General features: G+C 43.1%; 1 protein-coding gene across 1 annotated transcript; it reads right to left on the minus strand.

Moving 5' to 3' along the window:
- Positions 1–448: 448 nt before the first annotated feature.
- Positions 449–25,576, minus strand: LOC112229877 (E3 ubiquitin-protein ligase TRIM8). The gene is made up of 5 exons (XM_024396000.2): positions 22,746–25,576; positions 7,427–7,522; positions 3,353–3,618; positions 2,752–2,867; positions 449–2,626 (listed from the first exon to the last, which is right to left on the minus strand). Exons 1-5 carry the CDS (start codon positions 23,364–23,366, stop codon positions 1,953–1,955), a joined length of 1,773 nt encoding a protein of 590 aa, XP_024251768.1. The 5' UTR covers positions 23,367–25,576; the 3' UTR covers positions 449–1,952.
- Positions 25,577–26,492: the final 916 nt, after the last annotated feature.

Here is a 26,492-nt window from a genome sequence, read left to right on the forward strand (position 1 = left end):
CAGATGGAGAGCTTGTTTACTGGAACTCAGCTCTCTCCTCAAGATCTTACCAACATCCCCAACCCAGCCTCCACAGAGACAGAGCAGAAGGACTTTCTCCAGAGGGTGAGATTGAGTGAACGAGTGGGGAGGCTCCCACCCCTGACTCTTCACCAGAGAAAGAGGACAACTTTGACTGTGTTTTTCTCCCACCTCTCACCACAGGGTTTTACTCTCAGACTAACACCCAGTAAATAACAGGCTTAGTTGGATGTCTTCCCATATGGGTGTTGGTTGTATTCTTATGGGATTCTCCCTTCAACCCACTACATGACATTTAGTTCAGTTGTGCATTATTAATTTATTATTATTAACTTAAAACAGTTAACAGATATGAATACAAAAGGCTGAATGGGAGAGAAAAGTAAGAAGCCTCTTGGGCCATGATGACAAGAAATGGAAAACTGAATTAAATTATTTGATTTATTTGGAACCCTCCTCCAAATGACATGTCCTTAATTTTTCATTTCACAAAATATTTACAAAAAAGATAGTTTTCCTTTTTTTATTTTTTTATATTGGTCGACTGTTCTTGTAACAATGGTTCCTTTCCAGCGTTTTTGACCAATGGTTACGTCAGGCAGTCCAGTTCCTCTTTAGAAAAAGTTCATGAAAAAACCCTCAACCAGTACTTTCACTCATCCTTTTTAAAACGGTTACTGATCTTTTTTTATTCCAGAGTGCTTTATAAAACTCTTCCCCGCATGCTTACAGCCGCAAACTTGAAGCAGAGAGCTTGTGTGCTTGTTGAAAGGACGTGACATCACCCTGCAGGAAGTACATCATTATGCATCGTCACCGTCACACCCCTGGATGCTTGAGCTGATTTGTTTGGTCTGTCCAGTCCAGCCCAGGCCATATAGTGGCTCGGAGAGCCTCAGTCGTGTCTACCAGGCCAACTAGCTTTAAGACAAACATGAAACCTGCTCATATGGGGTTATTACTCATATGGCAATAACTCACGTGTCATGATTCCTATATTAATAACTAGAAAATAAAAGGAGACAGTCTCTTAGTCTTTCAGACGGAAGAATTTAATCCGAGGGGAAGCCTGACAGCAGGAGGGAAGGGGTGTGGATCCCCTTTCCAGTGACATGGGCATAGAGAAAAGGAACAGAGAAGGTCTATAAACGGAGGAGGCTTACAGTTACCCCTACATCCTGATCTAGGGTCAGTCTCTGTCATTTGACCCTATGATGTTTAAGGTTAGGATTGGGGGGGGCGGGTAAACTGATTGTAGACCTGTGTCTACGATCAGGGCAACTTCTACACAGAGCGAAATCCCAACACCCCCAAAGTGCATGGAGAGAGTCCCACACACACACACAGAAGAGAACCTGGAAGCATGAGTGTGTGTGTTCAAGCTGTACAGTACATTCCTGAACTCAGCAAGGAGAGGAGACAAAAGTGCTGCAACAAAACCAGAGCTTTAACAGTAATAAACCATCCTTCTCTTCACACATCCATCAGATACCCCATGTCCAACAGACAGAAAATAATCAGAACAGTAATAACAATATTATAAGGCTAATCGATCTCACTACGACAGGGAGGGAGATGTCGCTAAAACATTTTAGTTGAGCCGAAATGCTTCAGCGTCAACAGTTGCTGCACAAACACACATATAATCATCATACAGTAACACTGTCTGTCTGTCTGACGAAGAAAACATAGAAAACGAATATATCAACCCTGCCCCCGAGTGTGGTGTGTGCGTAAATGCGTCTGAGTTGTAACATGGTGCTAAGCAGAGGATTGTCTGTATAACCAGTAGAAGTGTACTTCTGTGTGTGTAGCGGTATACATGTTCCGAATGCGTGTATCTCTGTAAGTGCATCTAAGTGTGTGTGTGTGTGTTTTAACTAGTAGCGCAGTGCTAACCGGAGACCTAATTGCTTGTAGAAATGTGTGTGTTAACTGGTGACATAGTGCTTGGTGGAGGGCTGCCCATACAGCCCATAGAAGTCTGTGTGTCGGTGCGTCTGCTGTGCGTCTATCCAGTCTCTGACAGCAAGCCCTTGCATGGCTGGAGCTCCAGAGGCTAGGCCAGGGGGATGGGGATAGTCCTGGGCGCTTACCCAGGGAAAGGAGCCTGAACGTGGGTAGGGCGGGTGGCCGCGGTGCCCTGACACGGAGGGTACCCCGGAGCAGTAGCAGTTATCCATGGTACACACCAGGATCTTACGCCCGCCATACTGGGGGAGCACAGCCTGCTGGGAAGAATGGGAGGAGCTACTGCCGGCAGGGGGGAAGTGGGAGGGACCAAACACAGACCCTGAATGGTGATTGGTCAGAGAGCCACTTCCACTTCCTGTTCCGCCACCTTCGTTCATGTGGGAGGGGCCACAGGGACCCAGAGGCTGCTGATTTGAGGATTGGCCCTCTCCGGGGGCGGAGTTTGGGCCCTGGTAGGGCTGCTTAGAGGAGGAAGATGAGGAGTCCTTGAACCCGGAAGCAGTGTTTTTCCCGGCGCTCCCGTTGCCTTCTGGGAACGCCGAGGAGTGTTTGCGTTTCTCCACCCCCGAGCCAAGGCCGCTAGGAGACGCAGGGACGGACTGGAGGAATGAGGAGGGAGGGGTTAGGGGGGCTGGAGGGGGGGTGAGAGAGGTAGAGGAAGAGGAAAGAGAAGAGGGGATCAGAATTACCTTGATCCACTAAGACAAACCAGATAAGGCTGTGATGGTTCTGTAAAGACAATTCTCTCAATCCTACCTTCCATTGTTTTCCGTAGGCTCTTCTCTCTCTTGGAGAGTTCTGACAGGAAAAGCTTAGAGTTGAGACTTCCCACCTTGTAGGGAGGGAGTGCACTGCCCACGCACCCTTGAGACCTGCAATACACACACACACACACACACACACACACACACACACACACACACACACACACACACACACACACACACACACACACACACACACACACACACACACACACACACACACACACACACACACACACACACACACACACACAAACAAACAAAACACAAACAAATATGAATGTAACAAGCCTGGTATCTTAGCGCTCCATTAAAAGTATAGTTGCGGGACCGGAGTCTAGATGAGTGGTTAACACTCTTGACTCCGGGACCATACGATTCCCCCTGTGGCGAGGATCCCAGTTCAATCCTTGAATGAGCCCTGTGCATTGCTACTGCTCATATCCTGTAATAAAAATATATAAGGAGTCTGGAACTTCACCCACCCTATAGTTGCAATGTGTCTAACAAGCATGACCATTCTAATATGATTAAAGTGTGTAATCTCCTTTTTGTATCTGTAATAACATGTTTGTAATGGTCCTGTCTCTCACCGCTCCATGAGGATCTTGACAGGCTTGGTGTTCTTCATGAAGCCCAGCTCCTCAGATTTGCCAAAGGCCGTGTGGACTGAGCTGAGCAGCTTCTGGGCCTCGTGTCTCTGTTCTCCCAAAGCTAGAACCTGGCCCGCGTTTTCCTGGCAGAACCTAGAACGGGCCCGCTCTAGAACCTCCAGCGTACGGGACAAGTCTTCTTCCAAGAAGTGCTGCATCCGCAGATACTGCACACGCACCTCCTCTTTCAGCTCACACACTCTGTCCTGTAGGAGAGAACACATACTGTTAGACACATAATTATCTCTATGGTTATATACTGAACTAAAATATAAAATGCAACATGTCAAGTTTTGGTCCCGTGTTTCAAGAGCTTAAATAAAAGATGGAAGAAATTTTCTATACACACTAAAGCTTATTTTTCAGAAATGTGCACAAATTTGTTTACATCCCTGTAATTGAACATTTCTCCCATGCCAAGATAATCCATCCACCTGACAGGTGTGGCATATCAAGAAGCTGATTAAACAGCATGATCATTACACAAGTGCACCTTGTGCTGGGGACAATAAAAGGCCACATATTTCTCAAGTTGAGGGAGTGTGCAATTGGCATGCTGACTGTAGGAATGTCCACCAGAGTGTTGCCAGAGAATTGAATGTTCATTTATCTACTATAAGCCGCCTCCATCATTTTACAGAGTTTGGCAGTACGTCCAAACGGCCTCACAACCGCAGACCACGTGAAACTACGCCAGCCAAGGACCTCCGCAGGTAAAGAAGCTGCCAGTCGAGGACTTGTGAGGCGTATTGTTTCTCAAACTAGACACTAATGTACTTGTCCTCTTGCTCAGTTGTGCACCGGGGCCTCCCACTCTTTTTATACTGGTTAGAGCCAGTTTGCACTGTTTTCTGTGAAGGGAGTAGTACACAGCGTTGTACGAGATCTTAAGTTTCTTGGCAATTTCTCGCATGGAATAGCCATTATTTCTCAGAATAAAAATAGACTGACGAGTAACAGAAGAAAGTTCTTTGATTCTAGCCATTTTGAGCCTGTAATCGAACCCACAAACGCTGATGCACCAGATACTTAACTAGTCTAAAGAAGGCCCGTTTTATTGCTTCTTTAAATCAGAACAGTTTTCAGCTGTGCTAACATAATTGCAAAAGTGTTGTCTAATTAGCCTTTTAAAAGGATAAACGTGGATTAGCTAACAAAGTACCATTGGAACACAGGAGTAATGGTTGCTGATAATGGGCCTCTGTATGCCTATGTAGATATAACATACAAATAAAACAAATTCAGCCATTTCCAGCTACAATAGTCAATTACAACATTAACAATGTTTTTTTTATTTTAAATTTTCATTCAAAAACAAGGACATTTCTAAGTGACCCCAAATTTTTGAACGGTACCAGTGAAAAGTTTTAGAACACCTACACACCTACTCATTCAAGAGTTTTAGAACACCTACACACCTACTCATTCAAGAGTTTTAGAACACCTACTCATTCAAGAGTTTTAGAACACCTACTCATTCAAGAGTTTTAGAACACCTACACACCTACTCATTCAAGAGTTTTAGAACACCTACTCATTCAAGAGTTTTAGAACACCTACTCATTCAAGAGTTTTAGAACACCTACTCATACAAGAGTTTTAGAACACCTACTCATACAAGAGTTTTAGAACACCTACTCATACAAGTTTTAGAACACCTACTCATACAAGAGTTTTAGAACACCTACTCATTCAAGAGTTTTAGAACACCTACACACCTACTCATTCAAGAGTTTTAGAACACCTACTCATTCAAGAGTTTTAGAACACCTACTCATACAAGAGTTTTAGAACACCTACTCATACAAGAGTTTTAGAACACCTACTCATACAAGAGTTTTAGAACACCTACTCATTCAATAGTTTTAGAACACCTACTCATTCAAGAGTTTTAGAACACCTACTCATTCAAGAGTTTTAGAACACCTACTCATTCAAGAGTTTTAGAACACCTACCCATACAAGAGTTTTAGAACACCTACTCATTCAAGAGTTTTAGAACACCTACTCATTCAAGAGTTTTAGAACACCTACTCATTCAAGAGTTTTAGAACACCTACTCATTCAAGAGTTTTAGAACACCTACTCATTCAAGAGTTTTAGAACACCTACTCATTCAAGAGTTTTAGAACACCTACTCATTCAAGAGTTTTAGAACACCTACTCATTCAAGAGTTTTAGAACACCTACCCATTCAAGAGTTTTAGAACACCTACACACCTACTCATTCAAGAGTTTTAGAACACCTACTCATTCAAGAGTTTTAGAACACCTACTCATACAAGTTTTAGAACACCTACTCATTCAAGAGTTTTAGAACACCTACTCATTCAAGAGTTTTAGAACACCTACTCATTCAAGAGTTTTAGAACACCTACTCATACAAGAGTTTTAGAACACCTACTCATTCAAGAGTTTTAGAACACCTACTCATTCAAGAGTTTTTATTTTCACTATTTTCTACATTGTACAATAATAGTGAATATATCAAAACTAGGAAATAACACATATGGAATCACGTAGTAACCAAAAAAAATGGAGATTCTTCAAAGTAACAACCCTTTGCCTCGATGTCAGCTTTGCACACTCCTGGCATTCTCTCAACCAGCTTCATGAGGAATGCTTTTCCAACAGTATTCTTGAAGGAGTGCCCACATATACGCTGAGCACTTGTTGGCTACTTTTCCTTCACTCTGCGGTCCAACTCATCCCAAACCATCTCAATTGGGTTTAGGTCGGGTGATTGAAGAGGCCAGGTTATCGGATGCAGCACTCCATCAATCTTTTTCTTGGTCAAATAGCTCATACACAGCCTGGGGGTGAGATGTCGGTCATTGTCCTGTTGAAAAACAAATAGAACCACTAAGCGCAATCCAGATGGGATGGCGTATCGCTGCAGAATGCTGTGGTAGCCATGCTGGTTAAGTGAGCCCATGAATTAGAAATAAACCACAGAGTGTCACCAGCAAAGCACCCCCACATCATCCAACCTCTCCCATGCTTCACGGTGGGAACCACACATGCGGAGATCATCCGTTCACCTACTCAGAGTCTCACAAAGACATGGCGGTTGGAACCAAAAATCTCAAATTTGGAGTCAGACCAAAGGACAGATTTCCAGCAGTCTAATGTCCATTGCTCGTGTTTCTTAGTCCAAGCAAGTCTCTTCTTATTGGAGGCTGTTAGTAGTGGTTTCCTTGCAGCAATTCAACCATGAAGGTCTGATACACGCAGTCTCCTCTGAACAGTTGATGTTGAGATGTGTCTGTTACTTGATCTCTGGGAAGCATTTATTTGGGCTGCAACTTCTGAGGCTGGTAACTCTAATGAACGTATCCTCTGCAGCAGCCATAACTCTGGGTCTTCCTTTCCTGTGGCGGTCTTCATGAGAGCCAGTTTCATCATAGCGCTTGATGGTTTTTGCGACTGCACTTGAAGAAACATTCAAAGTTCTTGCAATTTTCCAGATTGACTGACATTCATGTCTTATAGTAATGATGGACTGTCCTTTCTCTTTGCTTATTTGAGCTGTTCTTGCTATAATATGTACTTGGTCTTTTACCAAATAGGGCTATCTTCTGTATACCACTCCTACCTTGTCACAACACAACTGATTAGCTCGAATAAGGAAAGAAATTCCACAAATTAACTTTTAACAAAGGCACACCTGTTAATTGAAATGCATTCCAGGTGACTATCTCATGGAGCTGGTTGAGATCATGCCAAGCTGTTATCAAGGCAAAGGGTGGCTACTTTAAAGAATCTCAAATATATATTGATTTGTTGAATAATTTTTTGGTTACTACAAGATTCCATATGTGTTATTTCATAGTTTTGATGTCTTCGCTATTATTCCACAATGTAGAAAATAGGAAAAATAAAGAAAAACCCTGGAATGAGTAGGTGTGTCCCAAACTTTTGACTGGTACTCTTGTGTATGGATAGATGACAGATAGATCATAGATACACACACATACATACACACAGAGAGAGAGTTTGAGAAATCAGACGTACCTCCACCACACACTTGTCAGAGTCCAGTTTACAGAGCTGCTCATCGATGTCCTGAACTCTCTCCTCCACCCTCTCCTGCTGCCGCAATAGATTTTGCTGTGGGAAGGGGAGAAGGGGGAGGGAGAGAGCGACGAGACAGAGAGAGCGAAAGTGGGAGAGAACGAGAAATGGTAAGTTCATAGTTTGGTTCGATAACTCTGAACAAATCAATATGATGAGTGAAGACAAACTCCACCAGCCCACTACCAAGCCTCCAGCAGACTGAGACAGCTAATTTAGGCTCCATCTAACAAACACGCCATTTAAGGGGATGAAGGGGGCTGTCATGGCAACCAAGATATATTTTCTGGTTGCATGTGTGTGAGTTATGAAGGGATGAACTGGGGGGATAGCCAGATAACGGATTTTTAAAAATAATTTAAGAACAAATTCTTATTTACAATGACGGCCTACCCCAGATGACGCTAGGCGTCTTGGGCACCGCCCTATGGGACTCCCAAACACAGCCAGATGTGATACAGCCTGGATTTGAACCAGGTACTGCAGTGACACCTCTTGCACTGAGATGCAGTGCCTTAGACCACTGCGCCACTCGGGAGCCCTTTGTTTAAGCTTGGACACCTGTTTGCTGCGCAGCCTGCACGACTCAGGAGAGAGGGTGCGCACTGCAGCAGGGCGGGGGATGGGCAGGGGCTGGTGGTATGTTGACATGGGAGGGAGAGAAAAAGTAGCCACTGACTCACGCTAGTTAGACAAACTTATAAATGCCATAGGTTAATCTATCATCCCATTTGTCAGCAGTATACCACCCTGTATCCCACTGCTGGCTTGCCTTGGAAGATAAGCAGGGTTGGTCCCTGGATGGGAGACCAGATGCTGCTAGAAGTGGTGTTGGAGGGCCAGTAGGAGGCACTCTTACCTCTGGGCTAAAAAACAAATAATCTCAATGCCCCAAGGCAGTGATTGGGGACATTGCCCTGTGTAAGGTGCTGTCTTTCGGATGGAACATTAAAATTAGGTGTTCTGACTGTGGATCCCATGGCACTTATTGTAGGGGTGGTGTCCTGGTTAAATTCCTAATCTGGCCCTCATACCATCATGGCCATGTAATCATTTCCAATTGGCTCATTCACCCTCTTCCCTGTAAGTATTCTCCAGGTTGTTGTTGTAAAAGAGAACATGTTCAGTCAACTTACCTGGTAAAACAAATATGTGGCTGTCTTTACTAATCCATGCTTTTGTCACTTCTAGGTTAGACTACTGCAATGCTCTACTTTCCGGCTACCCGGATAAAGCACTAAATAATCTTCAGTTAGTGCTAAATACGGCTGCTAGAATCCTGACTAGAACCAAAAAATTTGATCATATTACTCCAGTGCTAGCCTCCCTACACTGGCTTCCTGTCAAGGCAAGGGTTGATTTCAAGGTTTTACTGCTAACCTACAAAGCATTACATGGGCTTGCTCCTACCTATCTCTCTGATTTGGTCCTGCCGTACATACCTACACGTACGCTACGGTCACAAGACGCAGGCCTCCTAATTGTCCCTCAAATTTCTAAGCAAACAGCTGGAGGCAGGGCTTTCTCCTATAGAGCTCCATTTTTATGGAATTGTCTGCCTACCCATGTAAGAGACGCAAACTCGGTCTCAACCTTTAAGTCTTTAATGAAGACTCATCTCTTCAGTGGGTCATATGATTGAGTGTAGTCTGGCCCAGGAGTGGGAAGGTGAACGGAAAGGCTCTGGAGCAACGAACCGCCCTTGCTGTCTCTGCCTGGCCGGTTCCCCTCTTTCCACTGGGATTCTCTGCCTCTAACCCTATTACAGGGGCTGAGTCACTGGCTTACTGGGGATCTTTCATACCGTCCCTAGGAGGGGTGCGTCACTTGAGTGGGTTGAGTCACTGATGTGATCTTCCTGTCTGGGTTGGCGCCCCCCCTTGGGTTGTGCCGTGGCGGAGATCTTTGTGGGCTATAATCGGCCTTGTCTCAGGATGGTAAGTTGGTGGTTGAAGATATCCCTCTAGTGGTGTGGGGGCTGTGCTTTGGCAAAGTGGGTGGGGTTATATCCTTCCTGTTTGGCCCTGTCCGGGGGTGTCCTCGGATGGGGCCACAGTGCCTCCTGACCCCTCCTGTCTCAGCCTCCAGTATTTATGCTGCAGTAGTTTATGTGTCGGGGGGCTAGGGTCAGTTTGTTATATCTGGAGTACTTCTCCTGTCCTATTCAGTGTCCTGTGTGAATTTAAGTGTGCTCTCTCTAATATTCTCTTTCTTTCTCTCTCTCGGAGGACCTGAGCCCTAGGACCATGCCTCAGGACTACCTGACGTGATGGCTCCTTGCTGTCCCCAGTCCACCTGGCCGTGCTGCTGCTCCAGTTTCAACTGTTCTGCCTTATTATTATTGGACCATGCTGGTCATTTATGAATATTTGAACATCTTGGCCATGTTCTGTTATAATCTCCACCCGGCACAGCCAGAAGAGGACTGGCCACCCCACATAGCCTGGTTCCTCTCTAGGTTTCATCCTAGGTTTTGTCCTTTCTAGGGAGTTTTTCCTAGCCACCGTGCTTCTACACCTGCATTGCTTGCTGTTTGGGGTTTTAGGCTGGGTTTCTGTACAGCACTTTGAGATTTCAGCTGATGTACAAAAGGCTATATAAATCAATTTGATTTGATTTACTGTATCAAATCAATGTAAAGAAGCTAAGGTTAGCTAGTTGAGGATATTTTGATGCGCTCCCTGTCCTCGTCTACAACAACTCCATTCGGATTAAACAGACTACCTGTCAGTTGCTCGTTGTAGTCTAATCCTCATTTAGCCAATTTAATTCCGTCATTTTAATTATATTTTACACTGATTAGAGATCTCCCACGTCACGTTGCTACACATGGAGCCTCTGACTGGTGCCAACAACAAGATACACGCATGAACCTATGTAGGCTACACAGTCTTTATATGGGGCACACGTCAATAAATCTACATTCAAAAGTTTGTTGGTTTATTGAATTAAGAATTTCAAATGTCATGGTATAGCTGTGTGTGGCAATGTCACAAAGATCATTTCAATTGAGACAAAGACTTTTCATTGTTGAAATAGACCGATTATTTAAAAAAAAATGTATTCACAACTATTCGAATATTAACGTCAGTTTGGATATTTGAATAACAGAGCCCATCCCAAGGGTGGAGAGAAAGGCGAGCGGGAGAGCAACTGGGGGGCAGAGAGAGAGATTTTCTCCTGCTGCTCCTCACCTCTTCCTCAATACTCTTTCTGAGCCCCACAAACACACATTAGGCCCACTCATGATACCGTTGTCACAACACTGGTTATTCTGGGCTGGCATTAGCATGGCTACAACACACACGCTCAGATTGGCCAAACCAGAGTACCAGGCCAGCCGGCACAACTGACGCCAAACTAAGGCCAAAAACACAAGATAAGGAATTCCCAGACTTCCCAATCCCAAATAGAGTTCTAGCGTTTACTCCCTAGGATCCTCTCTGGATCTGAAATGTAGGATTTTGATTTGGGATTCAGCAGAGGAAACAAGACAGAAATTGGAACATTCCACTTCCTGGGGGAAAGGTTATAAGTAGGGCAATTCACTCCTCCTTTAGCATCTTCACACACACAGTGGAGGTCTGTGATCTGAATGCTAGGAGTTCTTCACAGGTCCAAGAGACCCGAAATTCCAAGATCCGACCCAGGATTTGAGCAGGTCCGGGGTCCTAAATTCTGACTTGGGTCTGGTCCGATATAACTGCCATTGTGTTTCTGGACACATCCTCTGTTAAGATAATGTGTGAGGTGATGAGAACTGCACAAGCTTGTTATCTGTGTCAGTCAATTGCAACTCAAAACGTATAGTTTATGTCCAGCTGAAAGTGGTTGATTTAAATGTATGCTCACTCAGCTGTGCTTCACAAGTAATACAAAACGGATCTATTACCGGTGTACAGCCTACCTCAAATTTGGAAACAGATTAAAAATAAATAAAAAAGGCCCGAACAACAATGCATTGTCAGGGCAATTCCAGCAAAGCCAATATGCAGTGATAATGTATTGGGCCTCTAACAAACCAATACTGTTTTTAATTGGTTAATGTTGTATAGGCTTACATTTAAGTCATGTTAAAAGAAAATATGAGCGGTAGAACTCAGCTTGCATTTTGACTCAGAAGGTTATCTTGACTCAAAAAGTTGGTTACCGCTGTTCTAGAGTTTTCCCTGTTAACTTTTTATGGCTGGGGGGCAGAATTGAGGAGCTAGGATGAATAAGGTGTCCAGAGTAAACTGCCTGCTACTCAGGCTCAGAAGCTAAGATATGCATATAATTAGTAGATTTGGATAGAAAACAGTCTGTAGTTTCTAAAACTGTTTGAATGCTGTCTGAGTATAACATAACTCATATGGCAGGCAAAAACCTGAGAAAAAAATTCAACCAGGAAGTGGGAAATCTGAGGTTTGTAGGTTAAGTCTTTGCCTATCCAATTTACAGTATAACATTTGGTCTGGTTGCACTTCCTAAGGCTTCCACTAGATGGCAACCGTCTTTAGAACCTTGTTTCAGGCTTCTACTGTGAAGGGGGAACGAATAAGAGCTGTTTAAGTCAGGGATCTGGCAGAATGCCATGAGCTAAGTCATGCGTACGGCCGTGAGAGCCTGCTGCGTTCCTTTTCATTTCTAAAGACAAAGGAATTGTCTGGTTGGACTATTATTGAAGATTTATGATACAAAACATCCTAAAGATGGATTCTATACATTGTTTGACATGTTTCTACGAACTGTAATGGAACTGTCGTCTGAACTAAGTGCCTGCGCCTTCTGAATTTGGATTTGTGAACTATACGCAAACAAAAAGGAGGTATTTGGACATATATGGACTTTATCGAACAAAACAAACATTTATTGTGGAACTGGGATTCCTGGGAGTGCATTCCAATGAAGATCAAAGGTAAGTTAATATTTATAATGCTATTTCTGACTTCTGTTGACTCTACGACATGGCGGGTATCTGTATGGCTTGTTTTGGTCTCTGAGCGCTGTTCTCAGATTATTGCATGGTGTGCTTTTTCCTTAAAGCTTTTTTGAAATCTGACACAGCGGTTGCATTAAAGAGAGGTATATCTTCAATTCCATGTATAACACTTGTATTTTCATCAACATTTAAGATGATTATTTCTGTAAATTGATGTGGCTCTCTGCAAAATCAGCAGATGTTTTGGAAGCAAAACATTACTGAACATAACGCGCCAATGTAAACTGATATTTTTGGATATAAATATGAACTTTATCGAACAAAACATACATGTATTGTGTAACATGAAGTCCTATGAGTGTCATCTGATGAAGATCAAAGGTTAGTGATTCATTTTCTCTATTTCTGATTTTTGTGACTCCTCACTTTGGCTGGAAAAATGGCTGTTTTTCTGTGACGCTGACCTAACAATCATATGGTGTGCTTTCGCTGTAAAGCCTTTTTTGAAGTCGGACACTGTGGTGGGATTAACAACAAGTGTATCTTTAAAATGGTGTATAATACTTGTATGTTTGAGGAATTTAATGAGATTTCTGTTTGAAAATGGCGCCCTGCAATTTCACTGGCTGTTGTCAAATCGATAACGTTAATGGGATTTCAGTTAACATCAACGTTTCCCTTTACTGTGGCAATTGTGATCGAATCAAAGCAATATTAGCCACTTTCAATGCAACATAACAATCTGTAAAATGATAACAAAAGCTTTAGTTTCTAGACTGTCTTCCTCTCAGGGTTCCATGTCTTCTCCCTGGACCTCCTCAATGTTCACCTCTTGAACATCAGACTGAAGCCTCATCTTCACTGTCTCTGTCCAACCTTGTTGAAGATGGCTCTTTGTCAGGCTCAAAAAGCCTCAAATTTGCCCAGATGGCCACCAATTTTTCAACCCTTGTACTGGTCAGCCTGTTGCGTGCTTTGGTGTTTGTGTTCCCAAACAAGGACCAGTTGCGCTCTGAGGCGGCCGATGTTGGTGGGATTTGGAGGATGATGGAGGCAACAGGGGAGAGAGCCTCAGATCCAAAGTCCCTTCCACCAGGTGGCTGATGAGATATGTTGGCATGACCGCCATATTGCATCTCCATCGCAAAGCCCTTGCTTGGAAGTGTACTCGCCAGACTGCCAAGAACCTTGCCCTCATCCAGACAGGATGCTCTTGCCAGCATACTTGGGGTCCAACATGTATGCTGCGGCGTGTATGGGCTTCAGGCAGAAGTCTTCATGCTTTTGGATGGATTTCAGCACTGCAGTTTCCTCTGCTTGGAGCAACAGTGAAGTGGACAGGGCAGTACGGATTTATTATTTTACTTAACATCAGACAGGATGGCATTGTCTCCCTCAATCCATGCAATGGCTTCTGCTATAGGTTTCTGGTGTTTCAGGCTGCTTACCACGCTCTCCCAAAATACATCATCCAGGAGGATCCTCTTGATGGGGCAGTTCATATCGGCAGACTGTGTTATGGCCATTTCTTGGAGACTCCTTCCTCTCCGGGAGACTGTCAAACATGCGGACAACACCACCCCAACAGGTGTTGCTGGGCAGCTTCAATGTAGTTATCTTATTCTTCTCACTTTGCAAGGTGAGGTAGATGGCTGTTATAACTTGTTATGTTATGACCCTTCACATACCATTGTTTTCAGTGCCATGACGTCGTGGAGGAGCAGATTCAATGCATGAGCAGCACAGCCAATGGGTGTGATGCGAAGGTAGGACTCCTCCACTTTAGACCAATCAGCAATCACGTTCTCCGCACTGTCTGTCACCAGTGCAAATACCTTCTGTGGTCCAAGGCCATTGATGACTGCCTTCAGCACATCTGCAATGTAGAGACCGGTGTGTCTGTTGTCCCTTGTGTCTGTGCTCTTGTAGAATACTGGTTGAGAGGTGGATATTTAGTTAATTATTCCGTGCCCAAGAACATTCGACCACCCATCAGAGATGATTGTAATACAGTCTGCTTTCTCTATGATTTGCTTGACTGTCACTTGAACTCTGTTGAACTCTGCATCTGGCAAATGAGTAGATAAAGCATGTCTGGTATGAGGGGTGTATGCGGAGCGAATAACATTCAGAAATCTCTTCCAATACACATTGCCTGTGCGCATCAGAGGTGAACCAGTTCCATACACAGCTCGAGCAAGACATTCATCAGCATTTCTCTGACTAATTTTCACCTTAAATAGAAGTGGAGGCACTTTTGTCAGAGGTTGCTTGTTGTGAGCGCTGAGGGTACTTTATGCACTTGGCCAGATGATTCTGTATCTTTGTTGCATTCTACACAAATGATTTGGCACAGTATTTGCAAATGTACACAGATTTTCCTTCTACATTAGCTGCAGTGAAATGTTTCCACACATCAGATAGTGCCTGTGGCATTTTCCTGTAAAGATTAGGGGAAAAAAACTAGAAAATATATATATATATATTTTAAAAAACTGTATTTTATGTTTAATAATAAAAGTTCTACATTTGCTTTATGAGCAGTGCGTGACCCTAGGGTGGCAACACATATATTCTAAGTGATTTCAATGAGTCTTTCTCCATTCTGATTGTTTTATACTGTTCAGATCATTTCTACGCTACCACATAGGGCTGCACGATATGGGCAAGCAATCTGGGCCTTATTTTTTTACCATATGTTGCAATTTTAATTACGATTTAGAGCAAAACACTTGGAATCATGGAAATAGAATGTCTACTCTAATTATATAGTTAGAATACAATAGTGGGCACTTTGAATACAGTGTTGTTTGACATGACAACAAATGAAAATGCCAGCGAGGAGCTATTGTGACAGAGTAAGAACTAAAGTGTTGATAGATGTTTCCTAGGGGATCCTATAAGCTTTGGCTACATTGAATGTTCTCTTACCTACTTCATGTTGCTAACATTCTTGCTTTGCGTTTACCTCTAATTTAGAAGATACTGTTGCGCAAACAAGATGATTTAAATCAACACAATCACTGGTATTATCAGGCTTTGTAGCTAATTACGCTAATTACGCGGTTATCCGGACTATTTGCAAAAACTAACTTGCAGAAATTGTTAACAAGTTAAAAAAATTCTAAACACACGTTGATGTAGGCTACTATTTACTTGTTAACTTCTTGGATATAGGAGGCACTATTTTAATTTTTGGATGAAAAACGTTCCCGTTTTAAACAAGATATTTTGTCACGAAAAGATGCTCGACTATGCATATAATTGACACCTTTGGGAAGAAAACACTCTGACGTTTCCAAAACTGCAAAGATATTGTCTGTGAGTGCCACAGAACTGATGTTACAGAAAAAACCCAGATAAAAATCCAATCAGGAAGTGACGCATTTTTTGAAACCGCCTCATGCCAATGACTCCTTATATGGCTGTGAATGGGCCACGAATGAGCTTAGGCTTTCTGTCGTTTCCCCAAGGTGTCGACAGCATTGTGACGTATTTGTAGGCATATCATTGGAAGATTGGCCATAAGAGACTACATCTACGAGGTGCCCGCTTGGTGTTCTCCGTCGCAATTATTGCGTAATCTCCGGCTGCAATATTTTTCCGTTTGCTTCTGATGAGAAGCCAACTGCCACCACTGATAGATTATCGAATAGATATGTGAAAAACACCTTGAGGATTGATTCTAAACAACGTTTGCCATGTTTCTGTCGATATTATGGAGCTAATTTGGAAAAAGGTTGGCGTTGTAAGTGACTGCATTTTCCGGTCTTTTTCTTAGCCAAACGTGATGAACAAAACGGAGCTATTTCATCTACACAAATAATATTTTAGGAAAAAATTAACATTTGCTATCTAACTAAGAGTCTCGTCATTGAAAACATCCGAAGTTCTTCAAAGATAAATGATTTTATTTGAATGCTTTTCTTGTTTTTGTGAAAATGTTGCCTGCTGAATGCTAGGCTTAATGCTATGCTAGGCTATCAATACTCTTACACAAATGCTTGTGTAGCTTTGGTTGAAAAGCATATTTTGAAAATCTGAGATGACAGTGTTGTTAACAAAAGGCTAAGCTTGTGTTTGAATATTTATTTCATTTCATTTGCAATTTTCATGAATAGGAAACGTTGCATTATGGTAATGAGCTTGAGGCTATGGTTACGCTCCCGGATACGGGATTGCTCGACGCTAGAGGTTAACAAAAAAATCATGTATGTCATATAATATAATTTTCCCCACCCAGTATTGTAATCAAAACTTACCAGAAAGCATGTAAATGGCTTAGACAGTGTAGTAGTGTGGGCTCAATAGCATCTCAGTGTGCAAGATGTTGAGAATCAGGTGTACATGTGATGGAAGAGTGCACTGTGCATGCAGAGGTTTGCAATTCCATTGAATTGGGGATAGTTTAACCAAAATATGCCATAAGACCTAGAATTGCGTTGTGAATCCAACAAAAAAAAGGTTCCCTGTTATAAGCCAACTTTAATGAATTTAAGCAAAATTCCTCAAATCCCCGGGCTTAACTTCCCACTGAAAATGTCTGTAAATGTACCGTTAAGTTTCAGACCCTTTGCAACCCTAGTCAGAAGGCATTGGAGTAGGATTCTATTGCATTGACATGCACTACTCAGCCGTACTCCACAAAGACTTGTGTGGCATAAACAAGCAGAGCTATACAGGAGGCCTATAAGTAAATAGACCATTGCCATATATGGCTCTGTGCCATGTACTTTGAACTGGACTGTGCTTACAGCATGAGCTTGTTTTGAGATCAAAGCGAAAGCTGCATGTAGCCACGTGTGCACATTTTGTTCATATCCTTTGCTAGTTTGTGAGGTATTAGCCCAGTTATAAATCATTTGTAGTCAGCAATAAAGGGAAATACCTAGTCTGTTGTACATCTGAATGCATTCAACTTAAATGTGTCTTCCGCATCTTACCCAAGGGGAGTGACTGTTTCCTACAAGAGCTTTTTGAAAAAGCGAGTCAGACAAAGAGCTTTTTTTGCCTTAAAAGGGGCAGTTTCATATTTTGAGACAGGCTTGAATAAGCTAAGTAGCCAATAGACAGAGGGTAACATAATTGGTTTGATTCTCTGTAATTAAAATGGTACAGGAATAATAATGCATTTATTCTGAATTATTCTTGCATGAAACAATTTCAGTTACCTCCTTGCCTGAAGGACAAGTGGTTAAACAGGTTAATGTCAAGCCCTGCATGTTTTTTCCAAAAGACTCTTGGAATGTAGGCCTACATTGAACACCACACATTGGCTGCTACTGTAGGCTGAATGATAGAACAGAAATGTTCCATGTTAAAATGTTATGGGATGTATTTTCTCCATTGCTTTTGATGGTAGGCCACTCTGGTAGACCTACATTATGATCAAACACTATTAACAGTGGCCATGTAGGCTACTGTGGCTAACTTAATGGGTACAGCCTCAGTGTTCACAGTAAATGCGCACTGGAAGTTGCACATCACTTTAACGTTCAAATTTGTGCTCAGCAGACCTGAAATATGCTCAGTGCTTGTACACTGCTTATAACCAACATTGAGGGAGTGTTTGCAGAGGGGTGTGGTTTATATAGCTACTCTACTGGTGCCAAAATTAGACGGTAGGGTGTCAAATATAATAAAAGGTTTACCCTATTTATCAATGGAAAATACATACGTTTCCTCTTTATTCTGTGTCTGGTGTTAAGTAGTTACTGGCTAGCTAGGTCTTCAGCGAGCATGGAGCAAAAGGATCGTTCAAAACAGACGCAGTTGTCAAGTCAAAACATCAGTCAGTGCTGCTGTGAACCGCATCACAACAGACAGGACAAACGGGAGATAAATATAATTGATGCAATTTCAATGTTCTTCTTCGTTGCTTTGTTGATCACCAAATTGGCTTGAGATGATTTGGCTACAACACTGCGTCCAAGTTGTTTGACATAGGCGTTTCAAAGAGCTGTCAGTCAAGGTCAGCTCATGGATATAAGCTCCCTGACCACTCAAGACGGTCTTTTCAAACTTCCTGGTAGTTAGCCATGTGAGGAAAAAGTCATTTTCAGAATGACTGTGCATAAAAATACGCAACATGTGTTTTGTTTAATTCTGTTAAGTAATTTTCTTAGGCCAGATTATGTTCCAACTAATGTTGTGTTTGCCTCAATATAATAGAATTACCGGTAGCCCAATGGCTACTCCCAATGGCTACTCCCACTCAAACCATGAAAAGGAAAAAACCAACGAGGGCGAGATGAAACTTAATGCCACCTGTTCGTATTTTCCCTATAAACAATGGCTTTTTATATTAGCCTAATAAAAATGTTTGGCATGGCTATTATTAGGTTTAGCTACTGCAGCACTTTAAAGGCATTGTGTGTGTACAAGCGACAGTAGAACTTGAGGTCATGGAGAATGTTTTAGGCCTACCAGAGTTACTCCTATAATCTAAAAATATAATGAATTTTATGATCGAAAATCTTTCTCTCTGCTTCTTTTAGGGCTAGCCTAAGCCTCTCTTTATATCATTTAGGTCATATTACTATCATACAGTGGACCCCTAACCTGCAATGTCCTGATGCATTTAGTGGCCAAATCTCTGACAGCGGAACCGTAAAAGTGGACAATTATTGTTCAGGAAAGTAAAAACCAATACAACAGGCTATAAAGTTTTGAATATACTACAGATCTAAAATATCTGTTCTAGGCAGTTTAAGGACACTTAATTGTGGATCATTTGGCCCCCCAAAAAATCTTGTTTATTTATGGCGCTGGCAATGCCCAGTTGGTTTCTTTCGCTCGATCTTTCTACTCCCGGATCTGAACGGGCCTCTCGGTTCGGGACCAGCACGGGTCTGTTTTTCCACGGGCCTTTATGCGGAATGGGTCTGACTATACACACGTCCAATTGGAACAGGTCTCCCTCTCATTCAACATCTTTTCCACAAGGACTCCCAGTAGGGAGGAATGATTTGGGGGAAGGCTGCAGGGCATCTCTACCCCCGTCACGACTACCTCCACCAGACGCACTTAAGCATCAGTGCATTAGCCCCGGGTTCCCGAAGTCACTCATCACATATGGAGATGGTAGTCACAGCAACAATCAGAGGATAGGAATTCACACTGTAGGTTGTTATACAAAACATAATATCCTCCTAACCATTCCAATGTGGCTGTTCCCCAAAAACACACCCATCCACCTACACACAAGAGTACTAACATACTATTGAGTCAGAGACCAGAAGTAGTCACCAATATGAGTGAGGAGAAAAGCTTGTATGACTGACTAGCCCCTATCTGATATCCCAAATCTGGGGATAGTTTGTCATTTTTAAACCAACCACAGCTTTCCTTACTAGAAACCAGGAAATAAAGAGATTCACAAGAAAACAAAAAGGAAACCATAAACAACCATTCGTCATCCTTTTCTACCACAGAATGGAGTGAAGAATCTCACTTCACCCCCCATACCACCCCCTTCTCCCGGCCTGTGTACCCAGGCGAGGATGCACCTGTGCTGAGGAGATAAGGCTGGCTGAAACCCCTCATTGTTCCACCCCTCCAACACATTGTTTGTCACTCTCAACAGATGAGTGGGGGTTGGAATGGATCAAAATAGAGAAATGCATTCAGTATAGACTCGCGTCACACACCAGGTTTTCCCGTTAGCCGGTAATAGCCGGCTTTTGGCCGATTTTAAAAAAGGAAAGAGACGATAAATTACCACCGGCCAATTGTCCGGGACAAGAGAAAAATCCCATTGCGAAATAATGCATTTTAGCCGGTTCACTGATTGAAATACCAGTCGATGTAGCGCGAGAGCTGCTGCAATAATGCATTTTAGCCGGTTCACTGATTGAAATACCAGTCGATGTAGCGCGAGAGCTGCTGCAATAATGCATTTTAGCCGGTTCACTGATTGAAATACCAGTCGATGTAGCGAGAGCTGCTGCAATAATGCATTTTAGCCGGTTCACTGATTGAAATACCAGTCGATGTAGCGCGAGAGCTGCTGCAATAATGCATTTTAGCCGGTTCACTGATTGAAATACCAGTCGATGTAGCGAGAGAGCTGCTGCAATAATGCATTTTAGCCGGTTCACTGATTGAAATACCAGTCGATGTAGCGCGAGAGCTGCTGCAATAATGCATTTTAGTCGGTTCACTGATTGAAATACCAGTCGATGTAGCGCGAGAGCTGCTGCAATAATGCATTTTAGCCGGTTCACTGATTGAAATACCAGTCGCTGTAGCGCGAGAGCTGCTGCAATAATGCATTTTAGCCGGTTCACTGATTGAAATACCAGTCGATGTAGCGCGAGCTGCTGCAATAATGCATTTTAGCCGGTTCACTGATTGAAATACCAGTCGATGTAGCGCGAGAGCTGCTGCAATAATGCATTTTAGCCGGTTCACTGATTGAAATACCAGTCGATGTAGCGAGAGCTGCTGCAATAATGCATTTTAGCCGGTTCACTGATTGAAATACCAGTCGATGTAGCGCGAGAGCTGCTGCAATAATGCATTTTAGCCGGTTCACTGATTGAAATACCAGTGGATGTAGCGCGAGAGCTGCTGCAATAATGCATTTTAGTCGGTTCACTGATTGAAATACCAGTCGATGTAGCGCGAGAGCTGCTGCAATAATGCATTTTAGCCGGTTCACTGATTGAAATACCAGTCGATGTAGCGCGAGAGCTGCTGCAATAATGCATTTTAGCCGGTTCACTGATTGAAATACCAGTCGATGTAGCGAGAGCTGCTGCAATAATGCATTTTAGCCGGTTCACTGATTGAAATACCAGTCGATGTAGCGAGAGCTGCTGCAATAATGCATTTTAGCCGGTTCACTGATTGAAATACCAGTCGATGTAGCGCGAGCTGCTGCAATAATGCATTTTAGCCGGTTCACTGATTGAAATACCAGTCGATGTAGCGCAAGAGCTGCTGCAATAATGCATTTTAGCCGGTTCACTGATTGAAATACCAGTCGCTGTAGCGCGAGAGCTGCTGCAATAATGCATTTTAGCCGGTTCACTGATTGAAATACCAGTCGATGTAGCGCGAGAGCTGCTGCAATAATGCATTTTAGCCGGTTCACTGATTGAAATACCAGTCGCTGTAGCGCGAGAGCTGCTGCAATAATGCATTTTAGCCGGTTCACTGATTGAAATACCAGTTGCTGTAGCGCGAGAGCTGCTGCAATAATGCATTTTAGCCGGTTCACTGATTGAAATACCAGTGGATGTAGCGCGAGAGCTGCTGCAATAATGCATTTTAGCCGGTTCACTGATTGAAATACCAGTCGATGTAGCGCGAGAGCTGCTGCAATAATGCATTTTAGCCGGTTCACTGATTGAAATACCAGTCGCTGTAGCGAGAGCTGCTGCAATAATGCATTTTAGCCGGTTCACTGATTGAAATACCAGTCGATGTAGCGCGAGAGCTGCTGCAATAATGCATTTTAGCCGGTTCACTGATTGAAATACCAGTCGATGTAGCGCGAGAGCTGCTGCAATAATGCATTTTAGCCGGTTCACTGATTGAAATACCAGTCGATGTAGCGCGAGAGCTGCTGCAATAATGCATTTTAGCCGGTTCACTGATTGAAATACCAGTCGATGTAGCGCGAGAGCTGCTGCAATAATGCATTTTAGCCGGTTCACTGATTGAAATACCAGTGGATGTAGCGCGAGAGCTGCTGCAATAATGCATTTTAGTCGGTTCACTGATTGAAATACCAGTCGATGTAGCGCGAGAGCTGCTGCAATAATGCATTTTAGCCGGTTCACTGATTGAAATACCAGTCGATGTAGCGCGAGAGCTGCTGCAACAGCGCATTCATTGCCGCTGGAGTAAAACGTGCTTTTATAAGCCCAATCATTACACAACAATTCTAAATGCAATCACGTGTTAAACTGTTGATGGCCACAATTCAAAAGAGCCATTTTCATTTCTCAACTGGTAATTGAAGGTCTCTTCCCATTCGCCATTCAAGTGTACAGGCAACTAGGCCGGCTTCAAAGTGTCACACAACACTTTGAAATGAGCTGCAGGGCAGTATGTATTTTGAAAACAAATACTTAAATTGTCTGAAACCTGAACATTTTACTACATTATTATGAGGCATGTCTTAGCTTGCTTCAAAAGTAGCCTAGCCAATGCATAAGGGTCCGGTAAATTTCTTAAGATGTCCTGAAAATTAAAATGCTGCCGGTTCAATGTGAGGTGCCACATTTTCCTAACGGAAGCCCTGACACACACACAATATTTTTCCCAATTTGAGTAGCTTTGTCCTTAACTAAAGGAAAGGGTGTAAGAGACATAAGAGCTTAATTGTACCCGTATATCGTTGCGTCGTAGCTCAACGTCGGTGACCCCGTGTCCGTGACTGGGATGACATCGCGTGAAGCAGCAGTACTGACACACGGCAGTCTGTTCTGCCTCACAGTGGTAGAGTCTGTACTCGTCGTGCTGCGGACACGTCCAGGCCTTGACCGCCTCAGCCTCCACCAGCAGGTGTCCCAGGGCGGAGCAGGGCTGCTGCAGGTGTGTCTGTACGTGGCTCTGACAACAGGGGGCGCTACATCGTAGGCACACCTTCACGGCCGGGAGCGGTGGCCCGCGGCGGCACAGAATACACTGCAGCACCGGCGAGGCCGCCTTCTCTACAGACAACGCGTTAAACTTGTCCACGATGTTGGACAGCTTGTGGTTCTTCTCCAAAGCGGGCTTCTGACTGTAGGCATGGTTGCACTCGGGGCAGCGGACCAGGGAAGAGTCTTTAGCCCAGGCCTCTGAGATGCAGCCCCGGCAGAAGTTGTGCTTGCAGGGCAGCTGGATGGGCTCAGAGAAGACGTGCAGGCAGATGGGGCAGATCAGCTCCTCTTCAAAACAGTTCCTCCACGTCTCGGACAGGTCGGAGGTCGCCATGTTGGAGGCCATGTTGGGAGTGGCGGACATAGACACACGACAACGACAAACTTCTCACATGAAAAAAAATAACAACCCTATGGCTCTATAGCCATATACTAAGCCCCTTGACTATAGCTCAAATGTCTTGAGGACTGTATAATGAAATGCTCTAGTCCAATATGTTAGTCCTTGAGGGATAATTGTCTATTGTGCAAGCGCCAAAAACGTAGCAATGAAGGGTTATTTTTAATCACCAGCACCGTCAACCAGTTTAGTCCAACCGACTGATGACACTGTCAGTGAGTCTTGTGAATGTCCCTCAGCTCCCTGCTATTGCTTTAAATCCAGGCAGCAGTGCACATCCTGTAGGGCAGAGCAGGTAGGCAGATTCCACAGCGACAGGCGCAGTCAGAAAAGGCCTCCGGACAACACCTCGGTGATTACAACACACAGTCCGGGCTGACCTTATGCATATTACCTTACCGTAAAGGTCCTTCCCGTTTATCTTAAATCACACGAGTTAGGCAAGAAACGTCTGACTTTGTGCGTAATATATGCCTATTTCTGACACCTCAATTGTTCGTATTTCCAGATAGCTACACGTATATGCTCCGGTATGATAGCAATGAAGGCACAGAGATCTACCGAGCAATACGGTTCAGACATTACACCGAATCGGTCTAAATTAGGGCCGTTTAGATGGTTACATCACCGTCAAGCTTGAATTGATTTCTATACAGCTGATGAAAGACTTCAACGCTCACCCATTCCTCTCCCCTTCTGCGTAGGTCTTACTTTAGCTTGACGACTTAGCCTCGACTTCCTCGTCGGTTTATGTTTGTTTGTTCCTCAATCGATTGAAGTCCAGCAATGAACATAAGGAAAATATTACGTTGCCGAATTTATTCCTATACCCACACCCTGAATAAAGCGATTTGTAAATCGATCAAGCTTGCCCAAGGTTAATAAAACGCCGATGTTCCAATGAAGAGAATATTAATTGTTCTTTTGTCCTCCTCCAAAAATGCAGACTATTTTAGGTGCATTCACAATTAATATGATTATGCTCGTGACAGCTTTTTCTAAGTAGGCTCTAACTAAAAAATATTATTCGGATTTGCAAATCAGTTACATATGACAAGTGTTCTTAGCCCTTCAATAAACATTGTATCACGTTGCGACGGACTTTGATCCTCACGATAGCGACAAAATAACAGCCTATTTGTTTGATGTGTAATGTCGTCAGCTATGAAGCCTTCACAGGCAACGATCGCATATCTGCACACAAGGCCTCGACGTTTCTCACCAAATACTCTTTTCCTCTCGGCTATGTTGGCCTATAAAGACTTGATCAAAAAATATCATACAAATACTTCGTTAGATGGCTATGTACTGCATAGTTTAATAGCCGACTCCAGTTCATACGCACAAAACAAAAGGTTTTTAGAATACACTGGAATGTTGGCTGCTGTGGCGAGCATTCAGATCAGAAACACAGACCATCAAAACGTCTCCAGACCCAAAATGTCCTGGCTTCATTCCTTTGGTTTAATCAGAGACGGATCATGACTATTATCAACTCACATTTCGAAAAAAAAACAAAACAAACATCTCTCCACTTACTTCGTAAGCTTAATTAAATCGCTTCAATTATCTGAGACGTCACATCACTATGTTCTGCCGCTGCACAACGCATAAATAAAGGCTAAGCAAGAATATTTACGACTACCACAGATTTAACATTTACATCCAATATTATATCTAATGTGTATTTAAAAAATTATATATATATATATATATATATATAACACCCTTCTAATCTTAACTTAAAAGAGGACGTCGCTATTCTGGCCTTATTAAAATGTAGCTGTCATCAGCCATCTTGCACTCCTCATTAAAAAAAGAGAATCCATACAGGGCCTTGGTTATTCACAAAACTCGTTTGGTTTGCTGATCACACCGAAACAAAAAGAATCCGTCGCGTTCAAACACGCCTCGCCAGTTCTTTCAGATCCAGCGGTGTATATGTGGCCATTTTCGAGGCCTTCTGTCGCGTTGTTGTTTATAGCCGAGTCCACGGCAAATTGTCTTGATCATACAAATCCAACCTGTATCTGAATTATAATTTGTGACACTCGTTTTTAAAATCGCTCTCTCCTTCTTTCTAGGGGAGCGTCGGGGAGAAGAGGAATGCTGGCTAGCTAGACTAGTCGTTCAATCGGACTAAACATCGGCTCCCCCTCCTTCCGGTTGGTCCCGTTCCTCCTCCACCGCCACGTGACCTGTCACACAACCGATGTGTGTCACGTTAACGGAAGGAGTTGGGGAGAAGAGAAAAGCGGCGCGGGAGAGACTGGCTTTTAAAAGGCTAAATATTTGGTGCATTGTTCACGTCCATCAATCCTGATACATTGTGTGTGTGTGACACGCAATCACTGAGTACAGTCAGAAAGCTGTTTAGCAGTTAGAGTAAATTCATAAAACCAAATGCTTAACGTTACCTTGACTTGGAAAAGTTCCAGTGTTGGATAGCCATAGCAAGTGCCTCTCTACTTTTTTGAGCCGGGTGTTTGAGTAGGCTAAACTAGGTACCTGTATTTGCTAGCTAAGAGAGAGAAAGAAAAAAAAGATATAGCAATATAGCTCTCTCACTTGCTCCTTAATTTTGGAAGAAATTAATTTGTTCAAATATTGTATTTCTTGCTCTTTGAGTCAACTACTCACCACATTTTATGCACTGCAGTGCTAGCTGTAGTTAATGCTTTCAGAACTAGATCCATTCTTTGATCCTTTGATTGGGTGGACAACATGTCAGTTCATGCTGCAGAAGCTCTGAAAGGTTGAAGAATGACCTCTGGAAGTTGTCATAATTACTGTTTAAGTCTATGGAAGGGGGTGACAACCATGAGCCTCCTAGGTTTTGTTTTGAAGTCAATATACCTAGAAGAGGACAGAAGCTACCCTAGTGCTCCTGGGACTACTGTAGACCTTCATTGCAAAACAGTGTGTTTTAATCAATTATTTGGGGATGTGAATATACACTATATTTACAAAAGTATATGGACAACCCTTCAAATTAGTGGATTCGGCTATTTCAGCCACACCCGTTGCTGAAAGGTGTATGAAATCCAGCACACAGCAATGCAATCTCCATAGACAAACATTAGCAGTAGA

Source organism: Oncorhynchus tshawytscha, linkage group LG25, assembly GCF_018296145.1.
Source record: "Oncorhynchus tshawytscha isolate Ot180627B linkage group LG25, Otsh_v2.0, whole genome shotgun sequence".
In the NCBI taxonomy this organism is placed as follows: domain Eukaryota; kingdom Metazoa; phylum Chordata; class Actinopteri; order Salmoniformes; family Salmonidae; genus Oncorhynchus; species Oncorhynchus tshawytscha.